The sequence below is a fragment of the Fistularia commersonii genome, chromosome 2 (assembly GCF_037954325.1).
Source record: "Fistularia commersonii isolate RoL2024-O1a breed Wild chromosome 2, RoL_Fcom_v1.0, whole genome shotgun sequence".
NCBI lineage: Eukaryota > Metazoa > Chordata > Actinopteri > Syngnathiformes > Fistulariidae > Fistularia > Fistularia commersonii.
The window spans coordinates 24,163,092-24,188,674 of record NC_141285.1 but is presented as its reverse complement, the minus strand read 5'-3'; the positions used below and the strand labels follow the sequence as shown (position 1 = coordinate 24,188,674).

Sequence of the window (25,583 nt, the reverse complement as noted above, 5' to 3'; positions counted from 1 at the left end):
ATTCATCAGCTCTTCAAAGTACTCTTTCCATCTTCCCGTCACTCTTCTAGCATCTGTCAATACATTTCCCTCTCTGTCCTTAATCACCCGGACCTGTTGTACATCCTTTCCATCTTTATCTCTCTGTTTCGCCAACCTGTATAGATCATTCTCACCCTCCTTACTATCCAACCGAGCATACAAGTCATCATAAGCCCTTTGTTTTGCCTTTGCTACCTCTATCTTTACCTTTCGCCGCACCTCCCTGAACTCCTGTCTGTTCTCTTCAGTCCTCTCAGTATCCCACTTCTTTTTCGCTAACCGCTTTCTCTGTATACACTCCTGCACTTCCTCATTCCACCACCAAGTCTCCTTATCTACTTTCCTTCCAGATGACACACCAAGTACTCTTCTACCTGTCTCCCTGATAACACTAGCTGTTGTTGTCCAATCATCTGGAAGCTCTCCCTGACCACCCAGACCCTTTCTCAATTCCTCCCTGAAAACCATGCAACACTCCTCCCTTTTCAGCTTCCACCATTTTGTCCTCTGCTCTGCCTTTGTCCTCTTCATCTTCCTTGTCACCAGAGTCATCCTACAAACCAGCATCCTATGCTGTCTGGCTACACTCTCACCTACAACTACTTTGCAGTCACTGATCTCTTTCAGGTTACCTCGTCTACACAAGATGTCGTCTACCTGCGTGCTCCTACCTCCGCTCTTATAAGTTACCCGATGTTCCTGTTTTTTCTGGAAAAAGGTGTTCACTACAGCCATTTCCATCCTTTTTGCAAAATCTACCACCATCTGTCCCTCTGCATTCCTATCCTGGATACCAAATCTGCCCATCGCTTCTCCATCCCCTCTATTGCCTTCACCGACATGTCCATTGAAGTCTGCACCAATGACCACTCTCTCGTTTCTGGGAATATTCTGCATCACTTCATCTAACTCATTCCAGAACTTCTCCTTCTCTTCAGATTCACATCCCACCTGCGGGGCATAGCCACTAACAACATTGAGCATCACACCTTCGATTTCCAATTTCAGACTCATAAGTCTATCTGACATTCTTTTCACCTCTAGGACGTTCCTAACAAACTCCTCCTTCAAGATAACTCCTACTCCATTTCTCTTCTTGTCAGTACCATAATAGTACAACTTAAAGCCTGCTCCTAAGCTTCTCGCCTTACTACCTTTCCACCTGGTCTCCTGGACACACAGTATATCCACCTTCCTTCTCTGCATCATGTCCACCAACTCTCTACCTTTTCCTGTCATCGTCCCAACATTCAAAGTCCCTACTCTCAGTCCCAGACTCTTTCCTTTCCTCCTCTCTCTCTGCTTCCGAACACGCACTCCTCCTCTTCTTCTTGTTCTTGTTCTTCGACCCACAGTAGCCCAATTTCCATTAGTACCCTGTAGGTCATCAGTACCAATGGCGGTTGTTGTTAACCCGGTCCGCGACCGATCCGGTATGGTATAGTTTTGGTTGTCTCGCATATTTGGTTTTGGCAAAAGTTTTACGCCGGATGCCCTTCCTGACGCAACCCTCTGCATTTATCCGGGCTTGGGACCGGCACAGGGAGACACTGCTCCGTGTCCCCCCAAGGCAGGCTTGGAGAGGCACGGGCCAGTGCCGCCCTGAGGCTGCATTCTTAAGATGTAAGCCATAACCAGCAATATTAAAATAATAAAAGGCTTGCAAGAGTTTAGTTGATTTGTATTGAATCCAGAATGGATGACATTTTTGTTTTTGTAATTGCATTAGAAGATAGAGAACTTTATCACAATATTCTAATTTTCGGAGACAGTCCTGTATAACTTCAGTCCCGAGAAACGACAACAATACTCAGGATTCAAAGATTCAATATATTATTTTCAAGTGCACACTAACAGAAATTTAGCAGCTCTCAAGCTCACTGACATTAAAAACAGACAAAAACTACCTTGTAAAGCAGGAAACAGCACAACAAAACTACGATAGCAAACCAAAATAGATATATTATAGGGGAAAAAAAAGGATGGATGGCCCAGTATTCAAGTGTCTTCAGAGTAAAAAACTGTTTTCCAACCTATTTTTCCATGAATTTGCAAAACGGCCTCCTTGATAACAGTTGGAGTCGGTGGATCCCTGAAGATGCTGTGGGCTCTCCTGAGCTGAGGTGTGCGATGGATGTTCTGATGGGTCAGAACGTCTGATATAGTCACAGATTTCAAGATTTCAGGATATTTATCGTCACATTTATCGTTCCTGTTTCACGACCCGAATCACAACTGACGAATAGCCAGTAAAGACGGAAGCAGCACTAAGTGAGATGTTGCACCGGAATGATTTAAATTAGTCATAAATACTACCTTCAGTAATCTTTTTGGTCGATTTCTCCCAACTACATGAACCAATGAGTGCAAAGTGACCCGACGCCACCACACTCTTCATTTCCTGTAAACTCACTTCTATGCAATAAGAAACGTATTATTTCTTTCTTTTCCTGCTGCAAACCAATTATTCAAATGTTATTTTGAATAAATAACTATTTTGAATAATTATTCAAAAAAAAATCATTAAATGACAGATTTGGGACAGCACTTCTTCAATCCAAACCATAATATTAGACCCAGCAGAGCCAGCAGACCCAGCGGAACCAGCACCGACACTGTGATTATCCAGCCACTCAAAGGTTTCTCTGTCTCTGTAAAGACAGACAAAGTTTAAAGTTTAATATCTATAATCTCAGTTTGAGTCTTGTCTTGAGATGTTTGTGTCCAGATCTTTCACCGGGTTTCTGTGGCCGGCGTGAACTTTGACCATGCAGACCTTACCTTTGCCGCTGGTCTGGTTCTTCGGGCACGAATCTGTTTGGAAGAGGGAATCAGAAGGTAAGCTACTATTGCAGGGGTCGGCAACCTTTGACACCCAAAGAGCCATTTGGACCCGGTTTCCGTGGAAAAGTAAACACTGGGAGCCGCAAATAATTTTTGACGTCTAAAATAAAGGTACCGCTGTATATATTCCTTTTTGTTACCTTCACGCTTTGTATAAACAAGTGTGTAGTGTGTTGCTTATGAAAGCCACAAAGTATTACGGAGAAAATTAAATTTTATTTATGTAATGAACTCATTTTGAGCTTTGGGCTTACAGAGCGTGTAGCGTAGCCTTGACCTGAATTTTAAAAGTAAATTGGGAAAAAAAAATCACTGTCAGTAAACAATAAAAAATAAATATTTGGAAAATATCTTCTTAGATATTTATTTTACCTGGTTAATGGGATTTCTGAGCACAGCATCTGCAAATCGGGACTAATATTTCGAGATCACAATAATCTTCCGACTTAGAACTAAAATTAAAAAAAAGGAACTGACACAAATAAAATACACTTCGATTAGATAAGCATTGGTGGGCCGTCAGGGCCTGCAAGGCCTTCTCTGCTGGCCTAAAAAAATATCTGAGTCACAAATGTTAATGAAAAATTTGTCCATGAATACTTATCAAGTAATTCCAAATGGTCTGTTCACCTCCTTTCATAGCTTTTCTCCTGGTTGTGCCGCTTCCAGACATGCATTTTCATACTAAAGCATTTAACAAATCCCATTTCAGCCATGATCTGTTGCCAGGCAGGGTCAAAGTCAAAGGAGTCTGCCTGAGGGGGGGGCCTGCACAATCGGTTCTGCTAGCCCTTCACCCAAGAAATAAGTGTCGATGACGCTGTTGCTTCAACCAATCAGATTTTGAGTTGGCAACATCAAAGCCTTCTAGCAGGCCTCAGCAACGTCAGCGTATTCACACCATCTGATTGGATAGTCACAGAGTGGACAAGTGTATTAGCAAGGAGAAGCTTCCTAGTGAGCTGTGAACAGAAATATAGTTGTAATAATAATAATAATAATAATAATAATAATACTATAATACATAGGATTTGTATAGCACTTTTCATGGTACTCAAAGATGCTTCCGCGAGTGTGACGTTTATTTTGAGCGTCGAAAAATAATAAATATAATTTTATTTAATATTTCAAGATCACAATAATCGTCCAACTTAGAACCAAAAGTTAAAAAAGGAATTAACACAAATGAAATATTCTTCAATTAAATATTTTTTTGATATATTTTCTCAAGCCGCAGTACGTAAAACGCTGAGTCATGATGTATTTCAACCACATCTGCTTCAGCGGGGACAAAAAGGGGGAAAGTGGTTTAACAGGAGCTTGTGAATCGGCATTGTTTACATTTTTGGAGCGGGTATTTATACTCACCGGGGCACGGGATCATCTCCTCCTCTCCCTTCTAGAAAGAACACATGGACAAAACCGTCAGAGTTGCGGTGCAAGAATGAACCTCCGGGAGAAACCAAGTGACACCGGTAAGAGGAAAGAGGAACAACAGTTTTACCGTCTCGCAGAGCCTTTTGTAGGTCACATTTGCGATACATTTGTTCCAATAGAGTTTGTTCCCTGTGGCATTCCAGCCCTCTCCTGCAAATCCACATCGACCGAGAGGCACATTCTAATAAACAAACACAAGAATCAAACACTTCCTGCGTTGCCTCGCGTGTGTGTGTGTGTGTGTGTGTGTGTGCGTGTGTGTGTGTGTATATGTACTCACATTAATGTCAATCCAGGAGGAATCACAGTCACATACATCTTCGGCGTCTTGCACCTCATAGACCTGGTAGTTGGAGGAGGGATAGCTCACACACCTGAGTTCCCCCGAGCAGCCGGACGTCCACGCCATCGCTGAGTCAGAAGGAATGGGGAATAACTGGCAGTTCAAGGTCCACGGGAGACTTTCAAAGTTCGATCTCGGCCATGGGTCGGAGGTGATGTCATCCCTTCCTGTTAGTGTTGCTGTGTGTGCGACGGCAGCGTGTGGGACGTGTGGGACGTGTGGGACGTGTTGGTCGTGTGCTGAGGGTGCGGTTGTGGTTCTCGATCAGCGAACTTACCGGAGAAGAGGAACAAGTTCGTGGTGCAAATCATCCTGAGCCTTCCTCACTTCCTGGTTCCGGGAATGAATGGTATCCAAATGAGGCACGCTGCAGTTTTGGATGAGAAGTCGGATGTTGTCCCAATTTATAGAACTTGCCCCGCTCTAGGCCCCGCCCCCGGCCCCGCCCCCTGCTGTATTCCCCCCAGCAGGGAAGAAGTGAATTTTCTTAGAACTTTCAATCCTAAAGAGCCAGTCGGACCCGGTGTCCAAAATGAATGCCCACCGCTTTTCTATACCAGCGTTTCCCAACATTTTTTGAGACACGATATGTATTTTACATGTTAAAAATAGAATCACACGCCACATCACCAAAGAAATATGTCAATAACGTTTTCAATGAAATTGTTGTCTGAAATGAAATGAGTGACGCTTGCGCTTGTTTGAACAGGAAATGAGAAGACACACACACACACACACACACACGAAGACACATAATGCCCGCCCACACACACACACACACACATAACTTTTTTTTTTTTTTTTTTTTTTTTTTTTTTTGTTTTACTTGTGAAGCGTCTTTGAGTGTCATGAAAAGCGCTATAAAAATCCCATGTATTATTATTATTATTATTATAACTCAACACCTGCTCGGCCCCCCCCGCCCAACAAGAGAGAAAAAATACCACAGAACAAAAAAAAAAAAAGGAGGAGGTTGATTGTGATTTATATAAATGATTTTCTGTCCTGGATTTGATTTCTTGCTTATTTGTCACACATTAGAAAGATGTCAGATGTGTGTGTGTGTGTGTGTTTGTACGGTGGACCCTCACTACTTCGGCTTTTCCGTGGATTATTTTCAATCATTACCAGACAATATCTATATCTTCCTACAGAATTTAATTCAATAAAATCCATGTGCATCACCTCAAAAGGATATTGTGGATCTGGAAACCTTCCTTTCTTGGGTCTTAAGTTTCCTTGAGCATTATGTTTAATGCATGTTATACACTGTGCACAAAAATTTTTTAAGTAGGAATTTAGGTTAATGGTATAGAAGTGTTGTGTTATGAGTACCTCCATCCCTCCTGTTGACACAAGGCCAGGCCCGTGAGTCAAAAGAGCCGCTGCTTTAAATGATGATCTCGATAGGATAGGTTTCTCGTTTATCATCAAAACTCCATCGAAAGCCATTGCTCCTCTCATGAGCCAGGATTGTCTTTCAGCAGCTGACGCATTCTCCTGAGCATCTTTTAGTACATCATTATCAATCAATGTTGGTGTGGTAGACGGTTCGTCAACATACACGCTGGAGTTTCATCTTGCTGCTTCCTTTGCTATTTTATCAGCATAGGCATTTTCCTTTTGTGATATCATCTGTGCCAGATTGATGTGCCCTGCATTTTACTACTGCTAATTTCCATGGGAGCAAGATAACCTCCAGAAGTTCTGTTCAGAGTGCTGCACGCGTCACTGTTTTTCCCGTAGACGTCACCATGCCTCGCTGTTGCCACATTTTTGCAAATATGAAGAGTGTGGAGTAGGCATATTAACTGTCAGTGTGAATTGTTACATCAGTCCCTTCTGCTGCCTTGCAGGCTTCCGTCAATGCTATAATTTCTGCTGCTTGGGCTAATAGAGATGTTGGTAACGCCCTTGAGGTTATGACCTGGTTTGGGAGTTCTATCACAGCACAGCCTGTATGTGTGATTCCTCTGTCATCTTTAAAAGATGATCCATCTACAAACCATACACGACCAGTAGGTAGTGGCGTGTCTTGTAAATCTGGTCTTTGTAAAACTACTTGTGATGTTTCTGTTATGCAATCATGAGGTGTGCCATCCGTCGGTAAAGGTAAAAATGTAGCTGGATTGAGTTGTGTACATCGTTCGACGGTGAGATGTGGTTGACTTAGCAGCGCCGCTGTAAAATGTAGTTGTCTAGCTGGTTTATCTTTGTGTTTGAAAATTTTATTTGTATATTCTGTGTTCGTATAGTGGCTTGTTCTATCCATTTTTCAACTTTTCTTACTTCGTCAAACTTTTTGTCACTCTTTTTCTTGTTTTTACATTTTTTTCTGTTCATCCATAAGTTTTTCTCGTATTATTTTTAATGATGCTAATCTTAATTTTCCATCCCAGTTATATTTCTCTTTCCATTTTCTTACATATTTTACGTTGTCTGGATCCAATTTGTGCATGAACTTCACATCTCCTTCCAGGTCTTTTTCATTTCTACGACTGGAGGAGTTTCCCATGTTACACTACAGGTTGTTGTGGTTAACGATCAGTCACGATGTTCACAGAGATCATCGACTGTGTCAAGCCTCTACAGAACCTAGTGTTCTGCCGACACAGCTGTCACTGCAAACCAACTTTCTCAATTTTAACCACAACCACAAAAAATTATGGTCTTACGTCAGTACAATCAGTATGAAATCTCTATGAAGTAAGACCACACGCATCAGTGCACTCTACTTCCTTTTCTTCACGGCTAAAAGTATAAACCTCTACTTTCTTTCTACGTACAAAAGTATAAACCTCTACTTTCTTTTCTTGGACAAAAGTATAAACCATACTCAGTCTGTTAATTTGGTGAATCCTCCTCGGTCCGGTCGGATCCCGTCAATCCAGCGGTGGCAGGTGTAAGGAGGAAGTTCTAACCACCGGCCAGGTAGAGAATTCACTCTCCGGGTCTTTCTCACAGATCATTAGATCTGGCTGTCGACAGACTTCGGCGTGTCCTCCTCCACCAGCCACTTCCTCGGATGTGTTGGGATTCGGGTCACGGCACCGATTTTTGTTGGAGAGTAATTCTAATTCATGCCGGTCTAAGTTAAAACCTGTAAAGAGGAGACTGAGGTTATCATAAGAAATAACACAGACAAGCGACTGTTCTTTTGTGCTCTGCAGAGGGGGAGACTCCTCCTCCTTGCTCGGCTTTTTATTGTGTGAAAGTGTTTATTTGCATATCAACATTCATTGGATAGTATAGTTCATGCATATGTTAAGTTGTCCAGGATGATGTACAGGTGTGGGCAGGTTTCTCTCCAGAAGTGTTTATCCTTGTTTAGATTTACGTTTACGGGGGGGGGTAGGTTCTTATCTAAAGATGTTTACGACCATTGGAATCATGGAGGGCCCAATTCTTGTTAGAGGACAAAGGTCTTTCGTGCTCTAGCATGTCTGGCTAACTTCACGTGAGGAGTCGAAATAACATAGTTATAGAAATAGAGAGAAAACTCTAACAAATATTCTTATGAAATACTTTGCTCTTTACACAGTTGAATGTGCTGACAACAAAATCACACAAAAACGATCAATGGAAATCAATTGCATCAACCCATGGAGGTCTGGATTAGGAATCACACTCCAAATTAAAGTGTAAAAACAAACTCCAGGCTGATCCAACTTTGACGTAATGTCCTTAAAACAAGTCAAAATGAATCGGTGTTGCTTCCTGAGTGGACACTATGATTTCACACAAGTGTGACTGACTTGGAGTTACATTAACTTGTTCAAGTGTTCCCTTTATTTTTTTGAGCAGTATATTTGTACAACCATCCAAACGATCAAGTCTCGTGAAAAGCGAGGGTCCACTGTACTCGATGAACGCGCTACTGTTTTATTTCGCGGCTTCTCTAATGCTCTCCTACGTCCTGCATCTCGGCTCCTCCTCCTCCTGCGCCGTCCAGCGAGTCGGGCCGCTCGCGTTCTTTCACCATCTCAATGGACAACTGGATTTGCTTCTTCGGCGGTTCGGTCGGCCGGGCGTCGCCGCGGACGGAGGCCTTGGCGTCGGGTTTGCGTCCGGCGGCGGGGACGGGCCGAGCCTTGAAGCCCCGCCTCTCCTCCCCGGGGGCCGCCAGCTCCGCCGCCATCTTGGCCTCCCTCTTCCTCCTCTCGCGCTCCAGGAAGCGGAAAGGCTTTGGCGAGGCGTCCCGGTACCGGGGCCTGGGGGAGCCGCCCGTCCGCCCCGACCGCCGGCCGATCATCTCGTAGAGCGGCAGGTGGATGTGAGCCGGCGCCGGCGAGGCCCGGAACTTTTTCCGACACTCCCGGAGCTCCTCCAGCTCCCGTCGGAGGAGGCTGTTCTCCAGCTCGATCTGGGAGCGGGTCCGGACCTTACGCCTCTTCCTGTCCTCCTCCCGCAGCATCATCTTGAAGGGTCGAGGCACCGTGACCTCGCGGGCCGAGCCGACCCGGACCCCGGCCGGACCCGACCGCCCGCCTCGGGGTTTGGAGGATTCGGAGAGGAAGCGGAGAGGACCGACGCCGTCCGGGCCCGGCGGGCCGCACCTGGCGGACGACGCACAGAGAAACGGCGTGAAGCCGAGCTTTCCCCTAAATTTCCGTCAGAAAAGGCAACCTGAAAGATGAGTCCAAATGTTCATAACAAAGGGAAAAGTTGGAAAGTTTCAAATCTTTGTACTTCAGACCTGAAAACACTTGATAGCCTTGACAATTTATACTTCATTGTATTTCTTATAGATAGATAGATAGATAGATAGATAGATAGATAGATAGACCATAAATCACTTGATACCCTTAACTTTGACACTATATTTTATTGTATTTCTTATTCTCCCTCCTTCCTTTTATTATCTATTATTGTTATGTTTTTGCTTGAAACTCTGGCACAACAATTTCCTTCGGGATAAATAAAGTTGTTCTCATCTCATCTCAAAGCCCAACGAAATGATGTTTATCCTCATTGATGGTTTCCACGGCGACACCGGCGACCTTTGACCTTTGTGGATGATTCAGGAACGCACCGCCCTCCCCACCTTCCCCCCCGCCGAGAGGTCACCGACCTCCCGAAGCTTCGGCGGAGGGTCCTCGCCATCATCTCGGCGACCGCCACGTCCTCCCCGGAGACGTCCGACCGGTCCGAGCCGCTCGACGTCTCGTTGAAGTCCAGCTCCTCCTGGGAGTTGATCTTCTGGAGCCTCCTGGTCGGGCCGCTGCAGGACGAAAGGACCGGACGGACCTTCAGACTTCTGAAAGCTCTCCCACGTGACATTTGATCCGAAAACCATTTTGAAACGTGACCGACCTGAACGACGGCGAGTCCCGTCCACGTCCAGGGCGCCCTCTGTCTCCTTCCTGTGCGGCGGCGGCGGCGGCGGCGGCGGCGGAGGCCTGACTTATGTACATCCTCTCCAGCTCGGCCATGTTCCTCAAGTGAGAGCTCTTCAGCTCCTCCAGCCTCCTGTAGTACTCCTGGTTGGAGAAGAAGACCCGCTGCTCCCTCTGCAGGCCGTGGATCTCCATGGACAGCGAGTTGCGGACGCCTCGGTCTCGCCGTCCCTCCTCGCCGCTGCTCTCCGAGTCCAGCTCGAACTCCTGGAGGATCAGAAAGCAGGAACGTCAGGCCAGGAGGTGGCGCCACGTTCGAGGTTGAACTGAAACCACATGTTGCAGAAACACTTCCTGTCTCGGCACCGCGGAATTATCTCGGTCAAATATATAACTTTATCCAGAGGAGAATTTGGATTCTCACCGCAGCTGCAAGATAAGGACATTTTTTTCTAATTCATTTTGTTATTATTTTTATAAATCTAATATTATTGTTATCTTATTTTTATTCATTCATTTTTTTCTTTTTATTTACTATGAAGGCTGAAAATTTCACATTCAAATTTTTCAGGAAATTGATCCATTGTATTGATTCATTGTATTTTTACAGGAAATGGATCAATACAGCGCCGCTATAAATGGACTTCAGAACCCGAAGGCAGTAAGAACAAACTTTTATTTGGAAAAAAATTTGTGTGTAGGCGTATACATGCATTGAAAGTGAGTTTTTTAGCTCTACACTTTAGATGGCTTTTTGGTTTTTATATATGTGTATATTTTTGTGTTTTCCCTGGCAAACAGATTTATTGTGCGTATAAAAAAATCTGTTTGTAATAAAAACCCTGAAACCTGAAAACCCTGAGAATTGAGCGTCCAACTGCTCAATTTACAGCAAATCCTGCAAATCCCTTATCGGCTTACCAGCTCCTCCCCAGCGAGAGTCATGCAGATCATGACATATTTATTGTGAAATAAGATTTACTTTATTGATCCCCATAGCGGAAATTTTTTTGTCACAGCAGAGTAACAATTACAGTATCAATAAATACGGGTATACATATAAATAGAGAGACGATTGAAAGATAGCAAAATACATTCACAGTTAAATAAACAGCAGAGTGAAGAAGAACAACACCAAGGATAAGAATAGAAAAATGATATACATATATATAAGAATAGAAAAATTATCTAAATATGTGTGGCGTGGCTGTGACCAGCAACAGCTATTGCTTATTATACTCTCAACCAGGTGTTTTTCCCGACTAAAACACTTCTATATTTATATATAAATATATACATAAATGGAGAGCAAGCTTACTTACAATTTGAACAATTTTATACAGACATTTATTGATTTATATATATATATAAATATATATGTATATATTATTAGAATTTCTAATTTTATTTTATTTTATTCATATGTTTATATATAAAAAATTATATATATATAGTTTACATATATATCCACTTTGCAGCTTTATATATATATATAGATAGATAGATAGATAGATAGATAGATAGATAGATAGATAGATAGATAGATAGATAGATAGATAGATAAATAGATAGATAGATAGATAGATAGATAGATAGATAGATAGATAGATAGATAGATCACTTGATACCCTTAACTTTGACACAATATTTTATTGTATTTCTTATTCTCCCTCCTTCCTACTATTATTGTTATGTTTTACTTGAAACTGGCACAACAATTTCCTTCAGGATAAATAAAGTTGTTCTTATTCTTATTCTTTATATATATATATGTATATATACATATATATATAATTAGAATTTTTTATTTTTATTTTATTTTATTAATATGTCTATAAATAAAAATAGATATATTTTATCTTACATACATATTCACTTTGCAGCTTTATATATATATATATATATATATATATATATATATATATTTTTTTTTTATTCTTTGTTGTCCACAATTTGATGCTGCTGCCAAATGTGGCCCCAAAAATCAAATTTTTTTCCACGGTTTCCCCGTCTGTGCTGCGTCGTTGCCTCCGAGGCCTGACCTGAAAAGCGGGGCGTCCTGAAGGCCTCACCTCGCTGGAACAGTCGCCGTCCCCGAAGAGCCCGTCCTCTCCATCGCCTCCGTAAACGGGCAGCAGGTCCTTATTTTCCCGAGCGCGCCAGCGATACATGGTTTCCTGTCTTCTTCGGTCGCGAGCGAAGCCTCTGCCGCCTCCTCCCTCGCACTCTGACCAGCTGAACCACTGACACCTTTCGGTTCGAGCCTCCGGAGAAGATAAGCCTCTTACAGCCCAAGAAGAGTCGTGACTTCACGTTGGCCGGAGGGGGTTCTGGAGCAGATGGCCGGTAAAGTTTCACGGCTGGACGGCGTGTAGAAAGAAGGAGAAGGTTTTTTTTTTTTCCCAAATCTGATTTACAGATTAGCTTCCTTGAGGGCACCTGTCGCTGCTCCTTGAAGCAAAAGTGGGGCGATAGATACTTCTACTTGTTTATTTCCTCCTCCTGCTGCGCTCAGGCTGTACTTTCTACCGCAAGACATTTATTTTGCAGCTTTTTAAACAAACTATACCGATGAACGAGTAGATTTCCTCTGCTACGGATGAAAAAACTGATACGCAACTTCTTAATTCGGGACTTACAATTGAGTATTTTAGGCGATGCTGTTCCTTCACTGGCACGGAAAACCATGAGATACAAAGAACGCCGCTGATTTGTGATATTTAGTGAAATGCAGGTTGGAAAGGAAAGGTGGGTAAGACAGTGGGGAGACCAGTGAGGAAAATACCAAAGGAAAAGGAGAAGAAAGAGGTGTCAAGTGACCAAAATACGACCGGTTCTCAGGTGTGCCATTAACCAACCAGAGTCCGACGCGGCCAAACGTCCTTTGCTGTCTGTATTTTGTTCGGATTTAACAAAATCAAGCTCTGAAAATTCTCGCTGAAAAGCCAAGGCGCTACCATCATTGCCATGTCTTGGAAAAATATAAAATATTAAGTTTTGACAAATTGATCAGGTACTCCGATATCCGTCTGGTCAATAAAATTTTACATAACACGTCCTCTTAACACCTTTACACGGGCCACAAATATTGGATTCTGGAGCACCAAACATGCTCACGCTAACAAATACCAGAAGGGTATTTTGCCATCAGATGACCAAACTAATAATGTCTAAACATTACATCACATTACACATTGCACTTTCAACTTGCAACATACTTATCGTATTTTCACGACTATAAGGCGCACGTAAAAGTCTTAGATTTTCTTCAAAATGTGCGGCACGCCCCATAGTACAGTGCGCCCTGTGTGTGTTGTTGTTGTAAGGCGGACGTGGTAGAGGACACCATGAGAACGTTAAAGGGGGAAGGGTTGGCGTTTATTGTATGTAAAAGTACAGGTATGTGCGTGATGCAGAATGTCTTTGTTTATCAACCCTGTAAACATCGCTGACAAACACGTCCAGCCACATCGCTAACATGGACGAGGTGCCGCTCACTTTTGACATCCCGGTGAGTCACTTCCACTTTTCACTAAAAGTGGAAGGCGGCGCCGGGCGAGTTACGCCACGCGAATGGATTGTAGATGCTCGGGCTAATGTGTCTGCTAACGTATCATCATTTCCGAGGAGATTCATGGCACGGAAAGTGACTCTGACAGTGAAGAAAGTGAACCTGGCATGTTTGATGGAGATTCAGCGCAGCTGTTCAAATCAGAAACAGAGGATGAGGACTTGGATGGGGTTGATTGATGACATTTACTGGTGGAATAATGTCAATACCAAACTCAGTTTAGCTCTCGCTCTATTTTTAAATACACACACTTGTATGCTTGTGTGTGAGTTGTTGTTGTAAGGCGGATGTAGTCGAGAACACCATGAGAACGTTAGAGGGGGAAGTGTCGGTGTGGATTGTATATAAGACCCGCGCCTTATAATCAGGTGCGCCTTATATGTGTGTTAAATACAGTAATGGCACACATAACTGAAACTGCACCTTTTAGTGCAGTGCGCCTCATGGTCGTGAAAATACGGTACTTTATTGCCTGTTTATATATTGTGTTGTTATTTTATTGTCTATTTGTACAATTTTACATTTGTATTGTCTTCCCGGGACTAAAGATGGAAATTAGCTATGATTAGCTATTAGCTATGTAATTGTACACTGTCCTAATAAACCAATAAATGAAAAGTGCGCCTGTCACCGCTGAAACAAATCCGTCCAAGCCGTGCATCGGCTCTACAGAACCCGCTGAAGACAGACGCTCGGGATTTCAACTCGCAGCCAACGCTTATTAATCCCGTTGCTAAGGTGTCCCGTCAGCACCTCCTCTGCCCATCTGCCTCCTGTCCATCTCCATCCCATCTCCGTCCGTCTGCCTAACAGACACAGACAGCAGCACTCAGAACACATGCCAACACACGCATGTGTGTGTGTGTAAGTGTGTGTGTGTGTGTGTGTGTGTGTGTGTGTCCAGACTGCATGGACTTGCTTTTGTGAGGATGTTCCTACCTGTTTTTTACCGGGGAGGTTCTTGCAGGCCTCATGGAGAACCTGAGTGTGTATTTTGCAGGCCAAAGTGTGTGTGTGGTGTTTGTACGGGCTGGACTGTTCTGGAAAACTCTGCAAAGCTCCACCGTGAGCTTGTTTTATCTCCAGGAGGGGAGTTTTGGGCGTTTTGGATGTTTTCGTGGTCTCATTCTCAGTCCGCTGGGTTTGAACTGCTTGGATTTCATGGAATAGAAATAGTTTTATTTGTGGCCACTAGGGGGCGCTATAACTTCCCCGGCTGTATCACTGTCAGACGGGTTGCATTAGAATATATAAATATGGACGGATAAAGAATTAAACTCACAAGATTCTTCACGGACAATGATTTCAAGTACTGTTTCTAAAGAAGTGCTTTCAAAAGTACATTAAATAAAGTAAGTATAAGTACCGGATGGGTCAGGGCAGAGAAAGAAATAATGTGACATATATCTGAAGGGATAAAAACTATTTTATAAAGTTGTATAATGTATAAATGGATAAAGTTTTTCTATATTTTGTTCAATTTTTTCAAATTTTAACAGACAGGGATGTGATGTCGAAGGCTGTTGAATCGAAGCAAATGCAGGAAACTTTGAAGTCAGTCACGTTGATTTTAAAAAAAGAAGATATAAATCCGTGTCAAATAACTTTTCGGATCATTTTCTTTACAGATAGAAATTTTTCTCTTCAAAGAAATTTTTTATTCGAATGTGGATTTACAAATCGGCGCCGGTTGCTACGATGCTAGCGTATGCTGCTAGGTGATGATGCGGGCTAGCAATCGTCGTTGAGGCTAAGCGAGGATGCCAGATAAGATGTTCACGGTGGTTTTTCAGTTTTTCAGCCCTCCAGGTGATGGTTAATCCTTGTCAAAATCTCACCGCGGCAACTGAACCCAACATTTCCCCCTGAAGACGCCCACCGATGTAAGCTAACTATCGTCTCCAAGGCTTTATGATAGCTGCTGTTAGTGCTAGCTAACTGCCACTAGTGCTTGCTAAGTACAATAACCCCACTTTTCACTTTTTTATTTCATTACTTTTTTATTTCTACATATTTATCTATTCTTCTAGTTGTTATTTATTTTTTCTCAATATTTTTTTATATTTTTTGGTCATTTTTCTGTCCTATATCTCTAAACCAGAGACACTGCTATCGTAGTTTTGTAGTGCCTCTTCCTGCTTTTTAAAGTTCTTTTTGCCTGGTTTTTATTCCACTTATCTCTCAATTCCGTTGCACTCTGCGTAATGACGATAAAAATGTTGAGTATCCTGAGTATTGTTGTCAGTGCTCGGGACTGAAATTTCCCTATACTAGCTTGTGATGCTAGGCTAATGCTAGCAGGTGTAAAGCGGCTCCCTCCTTCCTCCATGCTTTCACAGCCTTCCACCCAAACATTTCTTCTCCTCTACACTTTCTTTTCTTTCCCCTTTTCCTTCCACCAGCTGAGCCTCACTGTCATTCCTCTTAAGTTCTCCCTTGTTTGACTCGAGTATAAACACCTCATTTCCACTCATTTATCCCACAAATTCTACCTTTTTTTGGGTGAACGTCCTCCACCCTCCAACTGATTCCTCTTTTTCGACCGTTTGTTTGCTCTTTCATTTCCACAGATGCCAGAACGAGTTGGAAAACAGAGGTGAAGGTGACCCTGTGGGGGTTCTTCTCTGCTCCTGGAGTTGCTGGAGAAGCCTCCTGGATGTTCAAAGACTGGTATTCCTTTTTTTTTTGCACAATATTTACACAAACTATCATTATAAATGTGTATAAATCCTCATACGGATCAACCAGTGTTTGGGTTACTAAGTGACCTCCCGCTGACCTTTACAGCTCATCCTCGAGTTTAAATTTGGACCAGGTCACATAAATTCAATTTTCTTTTCTTTTTTTTGTCCAGAGACATGTCTCCCTGTGCAATAAAATTTTGATTTTGCTTTCCACAGAGGAGCCAGATAAATAGCAAAAAAAAAACAAAAAACAAAACAATGAGTTGTAAGCACATTATTTTAAGGAAATGTAAACGGGTTAAATAAATATAAACTGCAAAGGAATGTAAACTTCTTCTTCTTCTTCTTCTTCTTCTTTCGGCTTTTCCCGTCAGGGGTCGCCACAGCGAGTCAACTCTCTCCATCTAACCCTATTCTCTGTATCTTCCTCTCTCACACCAACTACCTTCATATCCTCTCTCACTACGTCCATAAATCTTCTCTTCGGTCTTCCTCGAGACCTCTTGCCTGGCAGCTCCAGTTCCAGCATCCGTCTACCAATATATTCACTATCTCTTCTCTGTACATGACCGAACCATCTCAGTCTGGCTTCTCTGACCTTCTCTCCAAAACATCGAACATGTGCCGTCCCTCTGATAGACTTATTCCTGATCCTCTCCATCCTGGTCACTCCCAAAGAGAACCTCAACATCTTCATCTCTGCAACCTCTAGTTCTGCCTGCTGTCTTTTGGTCATTGGAACAGTTTCTCGTCCAAATATCATCGCTGGTCTCACCACTGTCTTGTACACCTTTCCTTTTATTCTGGCCGATAGTCTTCTATCACTTCGAACCCCTGACACTTTTCTCCACCCATTCCAACCTGCTTGGACCCGTCTCTTCACCTCTTTTCCACACTCTCCGTTGCTCTGGACTGTTGACCCTAAGTACCTGAAATCCTCCAGCTTCTTGATCTCCACTCCCAGTAGCCTCACCGCTCCACCTGAGTTCGTCTCATTCACACACATATATTCTGTCTTGCTGCGACTAACTTTCATTCCTCTCCTTTCCAGAGCATACCTCCACCTCTCTAGATTTTCCTCTAACTTTTTTCTGCTCTCACTACAGATCACAATGTCATCCGCAAACATCATGGTCCATGGGGATTCCTGTCTAACCTCATCTGTCAGCCTATCCATCACCATTGCGAACAAGAAGGGGCTCAGAGCTGATCCCTGATGGAGTCCCACCTCCACCTTGAGCTTCTCGGTTACCCCTACAGCACACCGTACCAGTGTCTCACAGTTAGCATACATGTCCTGCACCAGTCTAACATACTTCTCTGCCACTCCAGACTTCCTCATGCAATACCAGAGCTCCTCTCTTGGCACCCTGTCATATGCTTTTTCTAGGTCTACAAAAACGCAATGCAACTCCCTCTGGCCTTCTCTGTACTTTTCTATTAGCATTCTCAACGCAAATACTGCATCTGTAGTACTCTTTCTAGGCATGAAGCCATACTGCTATTCACAAATGCTGACTTCTGCTCTCAGTCTAGTTTCCACTACTCTTTCCCATAACTTCATTGTGTGGCTCATCAACTTAATCCCTCTATAGTTGCCACAATTCTGCACATCCCCTTTATTCTTAAAAATAGGCACCATCACACTTTGTTTCCATTCTTCAGGCATCTTCTCACTCTCTAAGATCCTGTTGAATAATCTAGCCAGGAAATCTACCGCTGCCTCTCCTCGACACTTCCACACCTCCACAGGTATATCATCAGGACCAACTGCTTTTCCACTCTTCATCCTCTTCAATGCCTTCCTCACTTCACTTTTACTAATTTTTGCTACTTTGTGGTCTACAATAGTCACCTCTTCTACCCTTGCCTCTCTTTCATTTTCCACATTCATCAGCTCTTCAAAGTACTCTTTCCATCTTCCCATCAGTCTTCTAGCATCTGTCAATACATTCCCCTCTCTGTCCTTAATCACCCGGACCTGTTGTACATCCTTTCCATCTTTATCTCTCTGTTTCGCCAACCTGTACAGATCATTCTCACCCTCCTTACTATCCAACCGAGCATACAAGTCATCATAAGCCCTTTGTTTTGCCTTTGCTACCTCTATCTTTACCTTTCGCTGCACCTCCCTGAACTCCTGTCTGTTCTCTTCAGTCCTCTCAGTATCCCACTTCTTCTTCGCTTACCGCTTTCTCTGTATACACTCCTGCACTTCCTCGTTCCACCACCAAGTCTCCTTATCTACTGTATCAGTGAAAGTACACATCTGAAAAGCTGAGTGCGCAAAATTTACAGACACAGATTGGATATATAAGTTTGTGAATGTTTTGTTACAGATCAAAGTGAGCTTGACCTTTAACCCCAGGTTTGGATGGACCTTAAATATGGATTTAGTGCAGAGGTGATCAAACTGTGGTCCAGAGGCGGCACCTGCTGCAGCCAGACACTTTATTTTTGCATGCGATACTCAATAAGCGCCACTAGCTGGTGCCAGAGCACCACTGCATCGAGACTTTTAAGCTAAGATAACAGTTACAATGTCAAAAAAAAGGGAAAATAAATATAAATATCAATGTGAATAGAAAGGCAGACAACAGAAGATAGCAAGACATTAGCGAATAAATAGACACCAGAAAACAACGACAACGGGGAACATCGAGGAACAGTGAGGGCGAAAAATACAAAATAAATAGAGTGACAAAAATAAATAGCAATGAATAAAATAAATAAACAAAAATAGGGAAGGATGTAGGCAGGCTGGGACAAACAAGGATAAGAGAGACGTCAAGTCTTTCCTTCCCTTGACCTGATCTCCAAATGTGACCAACGAGAACATCTTAAAAGGTCAGATTGTCTTAAAATAAATATGTCAAATATGTGCAATGACCATAAACTACATTTCCCACAACTCATAGCGATCACGATACCCGCCGTTAGACGGCAGCGGGTATGTGGGGTATGTATCCACAAGATAACTGTTGCAGGAAGAAAAAAAGCACCGTTCCCATTAGATCCACCAATGGCGTTTTTCTATTGAAGACAAAAGAATGCCACATGTATGTTGTGATTTTGTTCCTTCAGCCGCAAACGGTCGGCCTTTGAGTCCAGATGTGATCCTTCAGCTTAAAAGTTTGATTTGGCATCAGCTCAGCAGCCTGGAGTCGCCGGCGGGGGAAAACACGGCACCCAAAACACAAAGAATCACAATGAAATATACTTATTTATTTGTATATCTAGAAGCGCAAAGGAGGTGGAATTCTTCAAAAGACTGCGGTACAAACTCCCAGTGGGAACAGCAGGCCTCTGTCTGCCGGCCTCCTCGCCGCCGCCGCCGCCGTTCTGCGTGTCACATGGCCGACCTCGCTTTCCGCCTGGAGGAATCTACTGTAAGTTATGACACATGATCTACTATTTCTATCCCCGGTGAAGTCTCCAGGGGGCGCGGCAGAGCAGGCTGACGCGGGCCTGGATGAATGAAATATTCTTATGAAATACTTTTGAAAACATGGAGGTCTGGATTCTGAGTCACACTCCAAGTGAAAGTGGAAAAACACACTCCAGGTTGATCCAACGTTGATGTAACGTCCTTAAAACAAGTCAAAATGAATCGGTGTTGCTTCCTAAGTGGACGGTTTGATTTCACACAAGTGCGATTGACTTGGAGTTACAGTGTGTTGTTTAAGTGTTCCCTTTATTTTTTATTTTTTTGAGCAGTACACATATATATATAAATATATGTGTGTGTGTGTGTATGTATATATATATATATATATATATATATATATATGTGTGTGTATATGTATTATATGTATGTGTATATATCTGTATGTTTGTATGTATGTATGTGCATATATATATACATTTGTGTATATATATGTATGTATATCCATGTGTGTGTATATATGTATGTATATTTTTTTACTGTATTTATAAGGTGGAGGAAATAGCTGAACATGTATATATATATACACATATACATATGTGCATAAATATATACACACACACATATATATATATATATATATGGATATATAAGAATAAGAACAACTTTATTTATCCTGAAGGAAATTGTTGTGCCAGAGTTTCAAGTAAGCATAACAATAATAAATAATAGTAGGAAATTGTATAAACAGTAAAAAAAAAAAGGGGGGGGGGGATAAGAAATACAAATAAAACTATAAAGTGTCAAAGTCAAGGCTATAAGGTGTTTTAAGGTCTTAAGTACAAAGATTTTGAGATTCCCTGCAGCTGAAGGAAGAGGAATTAAGGGTCTGATAGCCTCAGGTAAAAGAAACACAAAAATTACTTTTTCATGATATTCTAATATTTTGAGATAGGATTTTTGAGTTTTCTTAAGATCTAAGCCATAATCAGCAATATTAGAAAGTAAAAGGCTTGCAATATTTCAGTTGATTTGTAATGAATCGAGAATGTATGACATTTTTGTTTTTTTAATTGCATGACAGACGATAAAGAACTTTATCACAATATTCAAATTTTCTGAAACAATCCTGTATGTATGTATATATATGTATATATTGGATTTCCTGTATTATTTATAAGGTGGAGGAAATAGCTGAACGTATATACATCTATATATGTATAGATATATAGATGTATATATTGTGTTTTTCCTGTATTATCTATAAGGTGAATGAAGCAACATCCAGCACAAAGAAACCAACCTGACAGTTATTACTCAACAATGAATTCATCTAGTATCTGATATGTTATCTACAGTGGGGAGTCGGGGTGCATTCCTGAGGTAAAAAAAAAAAAAAAGAAAATCCTGCCTCGGCAAAATTTGTCCCTCCCAGCGCCAGAAGAACAAATATGGAATATGAGGAAGAGCATGGGAGCGTTCCCAGTGCTCGGAGAACCGGCGGCAATCTGCTTCTTCTCTGCATTCCTTTATTAGAGGTTTGGTTATTTTGTGACCTTCAAACACACATATAAGGAAAAAGAAATATTTGTAAAATACTCCTATACTTTAAAGTGCTAAAAGAAGCAGTGGAAAATAGAGTATTTGGCATATTAAAACTGTTGGAGAAATATGGAAGGAAAATGCAAATGTGTGAAGGTTGTATCAACCCTGTCTTTATTTTGAGCTTTGAATTTTTATTTTGTTTTTCTCTACATCGATGACAGGTACATATCATGATCAAAAAAAAAATTTTTTTTGGAGGTATTTTTTCATCCTTTCTGTCTTTACCCATAGGGGTTTTTCCTAATAATGCACTTTTAGGGCTTTTATGGAACGTCCCATTTTAGGATCAAAATAAAACTTAGTTTGGGGCAAAACCAAACATACCTTTACCACAATTCGTCCGGCAGGAACAAAAATGTATCGACCCCACCTTTGCGATTATTTCTGGTGTTCTGAAAACCCTAATAATTACTTTCCACTTGAATTCTCTCCAGGAGTTTGAATTTGTGGTCAATGTTCATTTCCGGCTGCCGTCTCTGTCTTATCTGTTGGAAGTTTTGCATATTCGTGGATAAAGATACATTATGCGGCTTACCGATGATTTTCTTAGCTTATTCACCATTTTATTGGCAGCAGTTAACGTGTTTTGTTTAAAATATCATATCAGCATTCTTTACATATAAAGCTGTAGCATAGAAAAAGCACATTTAAAAAAGAAAACATATATACAGATGAATTATTACAATTTACAGTAAGTGGGTGAGTTTTTTTTTTTTAAGGTTTAAGATTTTGAGATTCCCTGCGGCTGAAGGGAGAGGAATTAAAAAGTCTCAGATAAGGCGCACCTGACTATAAGGCGCATGGCTGATTTTTGAGAAAATGTAAGGATTTTAAGTGCGCCTTATAAGTGTTATTTCATATAAAATTCAAAACAGAGCGTTTCTATCTGATGCTAGTTTGCGACCCCTGACCCCGTTTTTGGCCTCTACCAATAAAACAAGTGGAGTTGCATAAAAATACAAATAACAGGAGCTAAAAATGTCCCGGTCATATTTAAGGGAAGAACTCCACAAGGGCTATCTTGATGTTAAATATTTCCTTGTCGCAGAGAAAGTCACATGGACTGTGTATGTATGTGTGTGTGTGTGTGTGTGTGTGTGTGTGTGTGTGTTTTATCTAATACCTACCAGATACATTGCCTTTTTTCATCTTGAGTCAGTTTCCTGTGGTGTCCGAGAAGCACCTTCAAGGACCTTTTTCATATTTCCCCCAGGTCTGAGGCTTTGTGGTGTCTAAGCCATGCCTTGTAACATACAAGGTGAATTCCTGTCAATCTGCAAGAGGTGTTTTTCTGCGATTTGAACCCACAACCTCCAGAAGGACGAACTTCTTTCCACTGGTTGGAGGGATATGAGATGTTCCATGGGAGGGCGCTGTGACATCAACTCCAGCAAGGGAACTATAGTTACTAGTTTTTGCCATAATTCATCTATGATGTGTGAACTTTGGTGCGCACACACACACACACACACACACACACACACACACACACACACACACACACACACACACACACATGTATATATGCCCCCCTCAGTGGTTTAACTGCAGTGGAAGTGACCCAGTAAATATGACTGTTGATAATTGTGGTAATTTGAGGTTTCAATATGAAACGCTTCCTCTAGCAGTGTGTTTGTGTGAGTGTGTGTGTGTGTGTGTGTTCACTAAAGGATCTTGATATGTTTCAAGCTGTGTGTCAGTTGTGATACTCCCGTCATCTCCTCTAATCTCCAAAAGCCGAGGGTTCTGCCCTGCTCTGATTAGTCAAGCTGGCCGCTTATGAGCGACGCCTGCCGAGACAAAATGTGTGGACACACACACACACACACACACACACACACACACACATTAGTGTATCTTTTACATAGCACTGGCTGTTTGAAAAAACAGGTCACATAGTTGTATATTTTTCGCCCTTACTCTTCCATTCTGTTGTTCTTATTTCTGATATTCTTGTTCTCCCTGCTATCATTTTATTCTTTATTTATATTTTTATTCATATTTATTGTTTATATTATAAATGTTACATTGCTGTTACAAAAGAATTTCTCCTATGGGGATCAAAAATCTTATCTAACATGATCACGGCAGTCAACTTTTGACCCTCCAGAGCACTAGGGGGCGCTATTTGGGTTTTAGCTTTCCTTCATTGTGACGTTAAAAGTACGAACAAGAAGAAATAACACCCTGAAAATGAAATTTTGAAATTTTGGGGATTCTGTGTTTTCAGTTCTTCAGGAGGGATGAGACAGAAGGAGGGGGTTGAAGATCATCACGTCACCTTCTGCCCCTCCAGGTAGACAAATTTGCTAAAATTTCAATCCGGCGGTTCATGCTAACGCTTTCGGACGTCGTTTCTCAAATATTTGGCCGCTTGTGACTCCGGGGAACACGCTGAAGGTGTAGTATTAACTCAATAGTGTGGCCTTTTTGTTTTGTTTTTTTTAGCACAGAGCAGGAGATAAGAACCCTCAAGAGACACCATGGAAAAATATTTAACAGGGATGACAAGATAGGCAGGGAGAGGCTGAGATAATGAGACAAATGACGTTCGCCCGAAAGCTGAGATGAGGAAATGTAATGAAGCATATGAAAAAAAAGTGAAAAAAAGAGTTAATGTTGTTGATCAGTTTGAATCTATTATTATTATTATTATTATTATTATTATTATGTATTGATTTTTTTCATTTTAATTTTCAGTATTAAATGATTCAGTCGAGCTTAAAATGTTTCTAGTTTAAATAAGGATTTAATTTTTTGAAATTTCAAGCAATTTGATGCACTTTCAATCTTACAGAAATAAAAAAAAAATGAAAATAAATAAAAAAAATAAAATAAATGAAAAAAAAATGTCTATAAAGTTATTCTTTGCTGCAAGCTGATTGAAATTTCTTTTTTTTTTCTTTTCTTCAATGTTAATAAGGATACAATGTTGTGCAAAGGTGTACATAGAAAAATTTTATAGAAAAATTATACTATTTATAGTTTTGTTCTTCCTCGGAATGTAATAGAAAATATGCTCTGGGGTGACGGCGAGATGCTAAGCTAACTCCAGCTCAAATCCCCTCCCTGCCATTTCACTGCAAAAGAAGTATTTCGGAGAATCGAATTCGTTCTGTCACTTTCTTTTCCGCCCTCCCCGTCACACTCGAACTTCAGTTTCAGTTGTGTTTTTCGCTGCGCGGCAGCTTCTCGCAACTCGCGGCACCAACCGTCTCTGCCACATCTGCCGCGCTCCTTTTCCTCATTTCCTCTGAAACGCCGAGTAAACACATCTCAGCGGTAGCTTCACCCCGCCCGGCGGCGGAGCCAGAAATGAAAGCGACGGTGTTTAGAAAACCCTCCCCGGTTCAGGTCGCCGTGCTGCTGAACTCTCTCGTCTAATTTGACCATAGATGTAGAATCCAGGACGCTCGCAGACAGTCCTGCCGGTCTGTATTTGGAAACTTAAACCCCTGTTATTTCATCGTCAGCGGCAAATACTCATCGAACCGTTGAACAATGAAACGTGATGAGTCAGTGCGGCCGCCAGGTCTCATCCGGCGGCTGCAGTTTGGTGGACTCACGGTTAAAGGAGAACAACCGGATCCTCGCTCGTGTTTTTAAACTATTTATTTTTCCCCCCTCCGATAAGGGTTTCTGCGTCCAGGCTCAGGAAATGAGACCCGTGACCAGGAAGAGAAGTGGTTCCCTGCCGGCGTGAGAAGGGTTCTGATGGATCCACGTCCAAACGTGGACGTTAACCGGTCGGCGGATGAGATGTTTTCGGCTCATCGACCGCAAATGTGGAATTATTCTTTGGATATCAGCTGATATCTGCAAAGTTCGGACGCACCACGTCGATGCAAGCACACCGGGAATGGTTGCATGGTCTCTCAAAACGTGGAAGCTGCCAACACAAAACTCCAAACATCTTAGAAACATAGTCATAGCCAAAAGTTTTGAGAATAACACTTTCACAAAGTCTGTTCCTTCAGGGTGTTTAGTTGTTTGCCAGATGTTTCTATGGTTGCGTCATTCTCAAAACTTTCGGCCATGACTGTAGAATCACATGAATGATATCCCTCAATCACCTAGGATACGTAAATAATGCTAAAAGAAAATAAAGGAAACACTTAAACAACACAATGTATCTCCAAGTCAGTCACACTTGTGAGAAATCAAACTGTCCACTGATTCATTTTAAACTTGTTTTAAGGACGTGACATAAATATAAGATCAGCCTGTCGTGTGTTTTTCCACTTTCATTTGGAGTGTGACTCCAAATCCAGACCTCCATGTGTTCATATAGTTTATTTCCATTGATCATTTTTTGTGTGATTTTCTTGTCATCAAATTCAATGATGTAAAGAACAAA

General features: G+C 41.8%; 2 protein-coding genes across 3 annotated transcripts; both read right to left on the bottom strand.

The window, feature by feature from the left end:
* Window positions 1-1,835: 1,835 nt before the first annotated feature.
* On the bottom strand, window positions 1,836-5,013 carry LOC147236792 (uncharacterized). 2 transcript variants are annotated; one of them, XM_086162576.1, is made up of 6 exons: window positions 4,923-4,995; window positions 4,583-4,824; window positions 4,370-4,483; window positions 4,234-4,264; window positions 2,803-2,835; window positions 1,836-2,672 (listed from the first exon to the last, which is right to left on the bottom strand). In XM_086162576.1, exons 1-6 carry the CDS (start codon window positions 4,954-4,956, stop codon window positions 2,545-2,547), a joined length of 582 nt encoding a protein of 193 aa, XP_086018702.1. In that variant the 5' UTR covers window positions 4,957-4,995; the 3' UTR covers window positions 1,836-2,544. The 2 variants fall into 2 exon arrangements, with proteins under 2 accessions (XP_086018702.1, XP_086018711.1); XM_086162585.1 differs by having other exon boundaries at window positions 1,837-2,672; window positions 4,583-4,713; window positions 4,923-5,013.
* A 2,823-nt stretch (window positions 5,014-7,836) lies between these two features.
* LOC147236791 (protein FAM161A-like) lies at window positions 7,837-12,286 on the bottom strand. The gene is made up of 4 exons (XM_086162562.1): window positions 12,054-12,286; window positions 9,959-10,248; window positions 9,717-9,866; window positions 7,837-9,201 (listed from the first exon to the last, which is right to left on the bottom strand). Exons 1-4 carry the CDS (start codon window positions 12,150-12,152, stop codon window positions 8,544-8,546), a joined length of 1,197 nt encoding a protein of 398 aa, XP_086018688.1. The 5' UTR covers window positions 12,153-12,286; the 3' UTR covers window positions 7,837-8,543.
* Window positions 12,287-25,583: the final 13,297 nt, after the last annotated feature.

Excerpts from the sequence above, each read along its gene's own strand:
- LOC147236791 (XM_086162562.1), bottom strand. The coding sequence starts at position 12,152 with ATGTATCGCTGGCGCGCTCGGGAAAATAAGGACCTGCTGCCCGTTTAC. Across the intron at positions 9,867-9,958 it reads CGGGACTCGCCGTCGTTCAG|CGGCCCGACCAGGAGGCTCC; the intron begins GTCGGTCACGTT and ends TTCGTCCTGCAG. Across the intron at positions 9,202-9,716 it reads CTCCGCCGAAGCTTCGGGAG|GTGCGGCCCGCCGGGCCCGG; the intron begins GTCGGTGACCTC and ends GTCGTCCGCCAG.
- LOC147236792 (XM_086162576.1), bottom strand. The coding sequence starts at position 4,956 with ATGATTTGCACCACGAACTTGTTCCTCTTCTCCG. Across the intron at positions 4,265-4,369 it reads ACAAAAGGCTCTGCGAGACG|AAGGGAGAGGAGGAGATGAT; the intron begins GTAAAACTGTTG and ends TGTTCTTTCTAG. Across the intron at positions 2,836-4,233 it reads GGAGATGATCCCGTGCCCCG|ATTCGTGCCCGAAGAACCAG; the intron begins GTGAGTATAAAT and ends TCTTCCAAACAG.